The sequence below is a fragment of the Aquarana catesbeiana genome, linkage group LG04 (assembly GCF_042186555.1).
Source record: "Aquarana catesbeiana isolate 2022-GZ linkage group LG04, ASM4218655v1, whole genome shotgun sequence".
NCBI classification, from domain to species: domain Eukaryota; kingdom Metazoa; phylum Chordata; class Amphibia; order Anura; family Ranidae; genus Aquarana; species Aquarana catesbeiana.
In genome coordinates this window covers 325955690-325966457 of record NC_133327.1, presented here as the reverse complement: position 1 = coordinate 325966457, position 10768 = coordinate 325955690, and the positions used below count along the sequence as shown (strand labels likewise).

The 10768-nt window shown below is 45.3% G+C and overlaps 1 protein-coding gene across 1 annotated transcript; it reads left to right on the top strand.

The window, feature by feature from the left end:
• Positions 1-8039: 8039 nt before the first annotated feature.
• Positions 8040-9995, top strand: LOC141140082 (annexin A11-like). The gene is given in 2 exon segments (XM_073626883.1): positions 8040-8291; positions 8412-9995. Coding segments are annotated over 2 exon segments (1470 nt in total). The 5' UTR covers positions 8040-8059; the 3' UTR covers positions 9650-9995.
• Positions 9996-10768: the final 773 nt, after the last annotated feature.

The window sequence follows — 10768 nt, the reverse complement described above, 5'->3', positions numbered from 1 at the left end:
CCACATCCTCCTTTCGAGGAGGCACCAATTCACTATGGTAATTGTCTGCCTAAACCACCTCAGATGGGAATGAGGAACGTATGGCATTGCCCCCCCCCCCCCCCATGTGTATATACTGACTGGACAGTGCAGGACACAGCCTAACCTTGCAGCTCCCTAAAGGGACAGCAGTTGGAGGGGGGGGGCACTTTGGCGGCTATCCTCCTTGCGTGTGGACCATAAGGATGGAAAAGCAAGCCCGGTGGCTGTGGCAAAAGGGGGAAGACGACAACGGTGAGTCAAAAATCCCCAATCCCAGCCAGATGGTTTCTGGGCATTTGAGATCATCTCCCCTGGGGTCTGGATTCAAATAGCCCAGAAGCTTTTGCTAAGAACACCAGCCACAGCTCCCTCTTACATCAATGATGCTGTATGGTGGACAAGTGGTGCAGAGGAGCGAATGTGCCTAAACCACCTCAGATGGGAAAGAGGTAGGTAAGGCATTTTTTTTCCCCTTCCACCTATATTTAGTGAGTGGTGCAGTGCAGGGCCTGGGGTCTGCATAACAGAACAGCCCAGAAGCTACTGCTAAAAACCACCAGCCACAGCTCCCTCTTATAGCAGAGACACTGTGGTTATCACAATAGTAGGTTGCCAGCCTCTCCCTACATACCCGGTTGTGGTACATTAGTAGGGGTGAATATAGCAAAGGGGGTGACCTGGTAGAACAAAGAGTTCCTTACTGGCCAGGTATACCACTGAACAAATTATTAATGGTGCAATGGTTGAAGGATTCAGGAGTAAGCTCCCTTGCTCAGCAGGTGCACTAGGTTATCTGGCCCTATTAGCCCAGCTGCTAGGAATCTGAAGTTGCTCCAAGATGCTTAAAAGCTGACCTAACCTTCAACAATGTGGCAGGGACCAAGCTTCTGTGTGGCACAGTAGGGGTTCCCTTGTGACAGATCCTCCTTTTGGGGGTTGCTTGCTATGGGTAACTTTTCATAAGCTCCAACCTCCCACTCCACTCTTACATTGTGGTTATATTTTAATGCAGGGGGTAAGAAAAACCTTTTTGTTGGTTTGGGCTACAGTCCACTCAGTGACAGATCTAAAAGCGATTTACCATAAATCGTTTTCCTAGATCCTTTGAATAAGGATTTTCTGTGCAAACATATGCGAGAGCTAGATGGCTATATGATTGCTTGTTTAAGGCCTGCAGGTGGCTATTTACCTCCAGGCTAAATTGGTAACCACCCTTTCTAGGGGTCTTAAATTGGTCTCTAGGGCTGGGCTCATTGAGACTTTAGTTACTAATCAGCCCCACCCGTGTATGAGCTGGCTAGCGTTTGCTCAATCTACGGAGGTAAGGTAGGACAACAGCTACTATAGTAAGGTGTCCAACCATTTTAGGATTGGTTCCTTCACTGGTGGTGAAGGATTAGTATCTACAGCCCAGGCTAGGCCTATGAAATAAATTGCCCCTGTTTTGGTTATTTCATAAAGGGATACACCATGACTCCTTGGCTGCTCACCAGTAGACCTCAGTAGTGAAGGTTTGTCCTTGCTGGGGTGTTTGGTGGCACAGCAGAAATACACATTGAGATTTGTGACATCTCTGCTCATAAGGGGTATATTGCTGTACATCAGAAATGCACTGCACTGAAGCTTGTTGGGTGTCCTTTATGTCCTAAAGGTACTGCTTTGTTTGGCTACAGATCAGAAAAATACAACAGGGAAGGTGGTCTGTACTTTCTGGTTTTGTGCCGCTCGGCAGAAACGCACATCATTGAGTCTGGTAAAGACATCTCTGCTCATAAGTGTTATATTGCTGCACATCAGACCTACACAAGATTGAGGTCTGTCTGTGGGGGTTTTGTGTCCTGTATTACTGCCTTATTGGTTGCTTATCAGAAAGGCAGCAGGAAAGATTGATGGTCCTGATTTGTCGGGCTCCATAACAGAAGTACAAATTGAACCTGGGCCAGGGGTAGTACATATACTGTCTTTGGTAATCGGTACAGCACCACAAAGTGGCGTCGTGCTGATTCAGACAGTGCTATTAACGGCAATGGCTGCCGATTTTAGGCATGCGATTTGACATGTTGAGTCGCATGCCAAATCGCTTGAAGATGGATGTGCTATCTCTATTCAGAATTGTTAGATTGTTGCACATCAGAGATATACACGACTGAGGTCTGTCTGTGGGTCCTGTATTACTGCCTTATTGGTTGCTTATCAGAAAGGCAGCAGTGAAGATGGATGGTCCTGATTTTGTTGGAAAATACAAAATTGAACCTGTGCCTGGGGTAGTACACATACTGCCATTGGTAATCAGTGCAGCACCACAAAGTGGCCCGTACTGATTCAGACAGTGCTATTAACGGCAATGGCTGCCGATTTTAGGCATGCGATTTGACATGTTGAGTCGCATGCCAAATCACTTGAATATGGATGTGCTATCTCTATTCAAAATTGTTGTTGCACATCAGACACATACAAGATTGAAGGTTGTCTGTCCTTTATGTCTTACATTTACTGCCTTATTGGCTGCATATCAGAAAGGACACAACAGTGAAGGTTGTTTGTCTTTTTCTGATTTTGTTTTTGCTGCTCAGCAGGGAGACACATTGAGCGTGATGGCATCTCTGCTCAGTATTGGTATATGCTACACATCAGACATACACAAAGATTGAACATTGTTTGTGTCCTGTATGTCCTATATTTACTGCCTTATTGTCTGTATATCAGAAAGGCACAGCAGTAAGTGGTGTTTCTCATTGACCTTCCTTGCTGTTTCTTAGGTATACACAGTAGGGGGTTGTTGGCTGCACTCCTCCAGGGAGCCACAGCATGGGGACCCCTTGTTTGTTCAACCTGAAAACTGCTTTTCCTGCGACCTGTGTAATCTTGAGGTCTGTGGTTCCGTAAGCAGGGACTGCTGGAGACGCTGCGACCTGGAGTCGCACAGTCACGAATGGTACCCTTTGGAAGCCATAGTATATGACTTCTCAGGCGTCTTGCAGTCCCAAGTGGCAGGTTGGGTCGCACGGGTGTGGGAACCCTAAGCTTATCTGTCCCTCCTGCTGAGGTTTTGCTACGCAGCAGGGATACTCATTGTGGAGTTATTGCCTTATTTTGCAGTAGACCAGAAAGATCGCAGCTGTAAAGGCTGTCTGTTGTTTCTTTGTTTTTATGTTGCTGCACAGCAGAAATACTCAACATTGAAGCTTGTTGGTGCTTTCTGTTTTATATTGCCTTACCTTATGGCACTTCAGAAAAACCCAATGCTGTAGGTTGCTTGTGTTCTTTCTGTGTTGGTTCTATGTAACTGCACTACAGAACTGCATAACAGAAAGGATTGTCTTATAACTGTACTTGGTGGTTCGTCATAAATACGCAACATAGAAGTTTGGGTCTTTCTGTCTTCTCTTTAAGGCCTTGTTTTGCTGTACATCAGTAAAACACCATTGTAAAAGGGGGTTCCCGTCCTTTTTGTATTTACTAGTTATGACCTAGCTAGCTGCACTTCAGAAATGCGCAGCATTTAAGGTGTGTTTGTGTCTTAATGTTTACATATTGGCCGCACTTGAGAAAACCAGACTGTGAGGTTCAGATTTGGGTCTCTTCCCATGTTTGATATGTTGGTTTAGCTAGTCACACTCAGATACACAACATTTTTGTCTGTTTGTGTCCTTTCTGTTTAAATCTATTGTGCTATGTCCACAATCTATGATTTTTTCTTTTTATTTGTGATATTAATAATACATGTATCACCTTTTGTATTTCAGCCTTCTCTTCCGTGGAAGGGCCAGGAGTTCTGGCTGCAAATGTCACATGTCGGAAAGCCTCAACCCCTTACTTTCAGGGATGCCAGAGCCATTTCCTAGGGTTGAAGCCCGGTAGAGTTATGGGTCACTGGAGGAAGGCGATAACGAGTCGCCCTGTAATAAGAACTTAGGAAGTTCGGTTCAGAGGAGTTTTATGGCCTGAAGATGAAGTATAAAGATGTATACCCGACCAAATAGGTTACAGCTCGGTGCATGGCCTTCATTTTGCCCTTCTAGCAAAACTAGATGTAGCAGTATGAGTGTTCTCCTCCTGCTACGGATGTTAATCTCCTGAGTAGGCTCTCAGGCATAAGTAAAACTATAGATTGGGCATGCCTTAAACCCAGGGGTTAAGTTTTTTTTAATCTATTTCCCTTAAGTAGGTTTCCCTTCAGTCTTTGCTGACGTAAAGATAAAAATGAACAAAAAAGGTTGTCTGTCAGGGCCCCCCTTTTGGCAGTTTTATTTCCCTGGACAGGGTTGGGTTAAGACAGGCTCCCTTATTGATCAATGTAGTGTCCTTGTCTTACAACACAGCTCTCCGATTAATCTTTTTAGTGGTTCTAAGCAGCACCTATAGGCAGAATAGGCCATTGTTGTTAGATGTGTGACAGGCAACATTGATAACCTACAAGTTTAACATGTTTTCTGATTCCATCTTTAAGAGCCCACTCCACCTAGATCCTGCATCCGAAGCAGAGAAGGCAGGGACACCGGTGGAGTAGACCGGCAGATCAGCCGCATGATTCAGCTAAGATACCTTCATCAAGCATATGGAGTGAAGGTAAAGCTCACTGCAGAACCGAGGTTCGCCAAGAGGGTCTTGCAGTGGTCCCACCCTAAAGGTAGGCCTGAGCTACTTGATTATCCTCTCAGGTGTGCCGTCCTGGAAGATGACTTGAGAAAAGTACTAGTTACTTACCGGTAACTGTCTTTCTGGGAAATCTTCCAGGATGGCAGGCCTACTTCCCACCCGTTGGAGGAAGGAATAATTTTAGAACACTAGAAGGTGAGTACCTATGAGGAATGATTTCCCTTGTGAAACAGGTTCAGGAGTTACTTCTCTACAAACTGAGGATCAAGGGGAAGGGTGTGGACTTAAATCAGCTGTTGATTGATTGTGTTTCCTGTCGGGAGGAGCCTCTCATCTCTCAGGTGTGCCGTCCTGGAAGATTTCCCAGAAAGACTGTTACCGGTAAGTAACTAGTACTTTTTGCGCTATACACAAAAAAAGACCAACAATTAAAAATAAAAAACACCTTTTTTTTTACTTTCTGTTATAATACATATCCAAACAAAAAATATAAATAAACAAATTAATACATGAGTTTAGGCCGATATATATTCTACATATTATTGGTAAAAAAATTGCAATAAGCGTATACTGATTGGTTTGTGCAAAAGTTATCGCGTCTACAAACCATGGGATAGATTTTGGGGCTTTTATTTTATTTTTTAATTTTTTTTACTGGTAATGGCAGCGATCTGCGATTTTTAGCAGGACTGAAACATTGCGGTGGATAAATCTGACCCCAAATGACACTTTTTGGGTACCGGTGACATTATTACATTGATCAGTGCTATAAAAATGCACTGATCGATGTAAAACTTACACTGGCAGGGAAGGGGTTAACACTGGGGGCGATCAAGGGGTTAAGTGTGTTCCCTAGGTGTGTTCTATCTGTAAAGGGGATGGGCTGCCAGCAACATGACAGAGATCACTGTTCCCGATCACTGAGAACAGTAGATCTCTGTCATGTCACTAGGCAGAATGGGGAATCGCCTTGTTTACATAGACAGTTCCACGTTCTACCTCTCCTCACCACAATTGCGGGTTGTCCGTGCCCCATATCCTCCTTGCACAGACCGACGTACAGGTACGTAGATTCGCGCAGGAGAGCTAGCCTGTTGCAGTATATCTGCGTGAGCTGGTTGGCTAGTGGTTAATAGTATGTTAAATATCGTTATCTTTGATATTATTCATTTTCTGGCTTGCTGATAGTTTAGCTTAGAAAGTTTTATCTAAGGCAATCAGCTTCTTCCTGTTCTTCACTGACAAGGCTATCTCTCTTTATCTGGATTTGCTAAGCTGTCTTTCATTTCCTGAAAAGGTGGTCAGAGAGAGAGAGAGAGAGAATTGGAAGTATGTCATGTTTGTTAGAAACTGTAAGATAGATTACAATGCAACATGCTGCAGATTTTCTACAGTGTACAACCACATGGTTGTTTCTGCATGGTACTGTGATGAGCACTGTGGGCTCTGTGATGGACACTGTGTGCATGGTGTGGCACTGTGATGGGCACTGTGTGCATTGTGTGGCACTGTGATGGGCACTGTGTGCATGGTGTGGCACACGCCCAGCTGCTGTGAACTGCGAATGGAGCTGGGGAAGAAGTGTGAAAGAAATGGGGTACAAAGGAACATTTTTGAAAGTTTGAAAGGATACAGATTGATTTCTATTGCTCATTACATGTGAGTAATGAGTTTAAGGCTCCGTTTCCACTAGTGCAACTTGTCATGCGACTTTGGACACAAAGTTGCATGACAAGTCACAGCCCATTTATTTCAACGGCAAACGTTCCCATCTATGCAACTTTGATCCAGAGTGTAAAGTTGGATTAAAGCTGCACTCAAAGTCGCACTCTAAATTGCACAGCTTTGGAGTCGCACTAGTGGAAACGTAGCCTAAGCCTAGAGTGTGACTTTGGAGTGTGACTTTGATGCAACTTTGAATTCAGCTTTCATACAACTTTACACTCTCTGGATCAAAGACGCATCAAAGTAGTGCAGGTACCTTTTCAAAGTTGCTGATTTTCAAAGTCGTATAGATAGGTGCCATTGAAATCAATGGGCTGTGACTTCACACTAGTGGAAACTGAACCTTCATGTGATTGCCTGTACTATGATCATTGTAGACTGTGAGCTGAGACCCCAGAGCACTTCCAGCTACACTGACAGATAACCCCCCCGTGTCCAGCTCCACTCTCCCGTGCACAGCTATACTGTATATGTGCACTGCCCCCCCCCCCCCCCGCCCGGGTCCTGTGTGGATGGGGCTTTCTGGCTTTCTATTTATTCATTTTCTCATGAATTAGGTTCCCATCCAGTGTTCTGTCATCAGTAAGGATGCATTGCACATCGTATGATGAGCTCCTCCCATCGTGTATATGCCCACTGGCTACACAGGAACAGGGTCCCTCCCTGGAAGTGATGTCACTAGCTTTCAGTAACCACACCCACTGGTTTCTTTTAGACTCAAAAGGAAGTAGAATTGAATAGATAACTATAAAGGTCCACCAAAAAAGGGGGCTGGAGGTTGCCAATCCCAAATTCAATATGTAAAGGAGCAAATATCCCCCAGATAAAAGTTAAGGACTTTGAAGGCAACAAGGAAAAGGGGGTCTAAACAAAAGTTATATTAATAATAATTTATTTACTGATATGTAGAAGAAAATATAAAATTATTCGGGTGCAGACATCACCAGAAATAAAGTAAGTTAAAAACAACAAGTATACAAAAACGAAATCGTTAGTGCGTAGTAACTGTAGACATTCAGCCTGACGCGTTTCAGGACACTTGTGGGGTCCCTTCATCAGGGGAGTTCAAGGTGAGGTAAAATTACTATAGCATATTCTAAAAATGCAAAACAGAAAAATAATAATAGTAATAATAATGGGGAAAAAAACAAGGCATAACACAGTATGTACATCATTGACAAAGGGCAAGAGGCAGGAGCATCGTTGAGACCAGGATTGGGAGATCACCTACCGATTAGATGAACTTGATAATGTGTACACCTCCGAAGAGTGTGACGACTGATGCAGTACGGCCGTGAAGTCACAACAGATGCCGTGGAGCAATGTGAAGATCACTACTTGGCTATATAGAACCAAGAGATTTGCGTGGTTAAGTGCAGGTTGGTTTGGAACAGATCATGACACTATTAAAAAATGTCTGCAAAGAAAAAAGTATAAAATATCTTAGGATTATATAGGGCTCATGAGACCTCAGAGGCAGCACCACCCGGCAGAGCGAGGGAGGAGTCCCTTTCAGGTCTAACAGGTTCTGTGGCTCCGGGCTTGTTAGACCTGAAGGGGATTCCTGCAAGTAAATAATAAAAATGTTCAAGCCAGGGCAAAGGACACAAGTAGACATATGAATACTTGATTTTTCAATGTACTAATCTGCATTTTTATACGTTGGTGACAAGGTCTCTTCAATTTTTGGTGTTGAGGCGCCATCTCTAAAGCCATGAGTTATACTGGTTATCCTTCAATGGGCGGGTTTCCCCCTATCCCTACGGGAAACAACCCCTGGGGAGTGCCCGGTAACCCTGCTCCCATTGGGCTGGATGTGTCGGGCTTCTCTCAGCAGTACAACCCTCAGCAGTATATGGCAGGTCCACCAACTGGATTTGAAGGCATGAACCCACCACAAGCAGGCTACCCATCTGCACCCGGCGGCGGCTACCCTTCTGCTCCAGGTGGCGGCTACCCCCCTGCACCCGGCGGCGGCTACCCCTCTGCACCCGGCGGCGGCTACCCCCCTGCACCCGGCGGCGGCTACCCCCCTGCACCCGGCGGCGGCTACCCCCCTGCACCAGGCGGCGGTTATCCCCCTGCACCTGGTGGCGGCTATGGGGCACCACAGCAGCCTCAAGCACCAGGCTTTGGCATGTATCCTGCTCCAGGGGGTGGACCACAGCCTGGGATGCCTGGATTTGATACAGGATACCCAGGACAGCCATCACCAGCCCCAGGTCAGCCACCAGCAACATACCCTGGTCAGCAACCAACTCTAAGTTATCCACAGGCTACAGCAGTTAATCCCTCCGTACCACAATACCCATCTCTGCCATCAGTGAGCCCTTCTATTCCCCCACTTAAGGCTGGAAGGGGTACCATTACCGATGCACCAAACTTTGATCCCCTCAGAGATTCAGAGGTGCTCAGAAAGGCCATGAAAGGATTTGGAACTGATGAGAAGGCCATCATTGAATGTCTGGGAAGCCGGTCAAGCAAACAGAGGCAGCAGATCAGCTTGTCCTTCAAAACTGCCTATGGAAAGGATTTGATAAAGGACTTGAAGTCTGAGCTCTCTGGAAACTTTGAAAAGACAATTCTGGCTATGATGAAACTACCAGCTTTATATGATGCATATGAGCTTTATGAAGCAATAAAAGGTGCTGGTACAGATGAGGAATGTCTAATTGAAATTCTTGCATCTCGGACAAATCAGCAGATACATGAAATCAACAGTATATACAAAACAGAGTTTAAGAAGACCCTGGAGCAAGCACTGAAGAGTGATACTTCTGGCCACTTTGAGCAGCTACTTGTTTCCCTGTGTCAGGGCAACAGAGATGAGAGCACTAATGTAGACATGTCCCTGGTCCAACGCGATGTACAGGAGCTGTATGCTGCAGGAGAAAAACGTCTGGGAACCGATGAGTCCAAATTTAACGCCATTCTTTGTACACGCAGCAGAGCACATCTGAATGCAGTGTGTTATGAATACCAGAGAGCGTACAACCGAGAGCTGGAGAAGAGCATCTGCCGTGAAATGTCTGGGGATCTGGAGAGAGGAATGGTTGCAGTAGTAAAATGCCTTAAAAACACACCAGCATTCTTTGCAGAACGACTCTAAAAGGCAATGAAGGGTGCTGGGACAAAAGATAAAACCCTGATTCGTATCATGGTATCTGGTAGCGAAGTAGATTTGCTGGATATCCACCAGGAGTACAAGAGGATGTATGGCAAGTCACTGTACACAGATATCAGGGGTGACACATCAGGAGATTACAGGAAAATCCTACTGAAGCTTTGTAATAGCAGTGACTAAACACGTGTCCTTCATCCTGAATGTTTTCTTGGCTTTTTTCCCCCTTCACGTTTTCTTCTGAAGCATGGACATGTCTTGAGTTGGGTACCCTATAATATATGAAAAGAAACATTTTGACATCTGACTATTGAACCATGACCTTGTCCTCCACAATTGTGTTACTTCAGTAAATCAGTGCCGGAAGCAGTGATGATTTACAATGTGCTGTAATCCAGAACAGTCGGTTAGATTTCAGGTTACTGCAGTCAGGTAAAGAGATGGCTTAGAATTAACTGCAGTAGATTACTGATCTTTGTAAATCAGCACCGTTATTTTTTTTGCCCTAGTTCATTGAATAAAAACAAATATGTCTAATGCCCCGTACACACGGTCGGACATTGATCGGACATTCCGACAACAAAATCCTCGGATTTTTTCCTACGGATGTTGGCTCAAACTTGTTTTGCCTACACACGGTCGCACAAAGTTGTCGGAATTTCCGATCGCCAAGAACGCGGTGATGTCAAGCACGTACGACGAGACTAGAAAAGGCCGGTTCAGAACCAAGCGCAGCACCCTTTGGGCTCCTTTTGCTAATCTCGTGTTAGTAAAAGTTTGGTGAGAGACGATTCGCGCTTTTTCAGACTCGTGGCTTTCAGATCGTTTTCTGACGTTCAGTTTGTGCTTGTGGGTTTGTATCTGCTCTTCAGTGCGTGCAAGCAAGTTCCGCGTGACTTTAGTCACTGTATTCTTGTTCGTTCGTTACTGGTTTTCAGGTCACTCTTCACAGGCCTTGCTGTTCTTCAGTGCGTTCTGTTACTTCGTTCTGAGCAGCCGACCGTTTTCTAGCCATGTTTCGTATGCGTACTCCTCGTAGAGTTCGTGCTGTGCGGGGCCTTGGTGTTGGGGTCCTGACCTTGACACAAGTCCAGTCCATGAACAGGGTGGGGAGGAGTTCATGGACCAAGAATTGGTTGCTTCAGCGTGACCAGTTCTGTCATATGCCTTTGCTCCGTGAGATCCGTGAGAATAATCCTGATGATTTCAGGAACTTTCTCAGGATGACGGACCCCGTATTTCACCGTTTGTTGGCTTCGCTGACCCCCTATATCAGCAGGCAGGATACCTGCATGAGGCAAG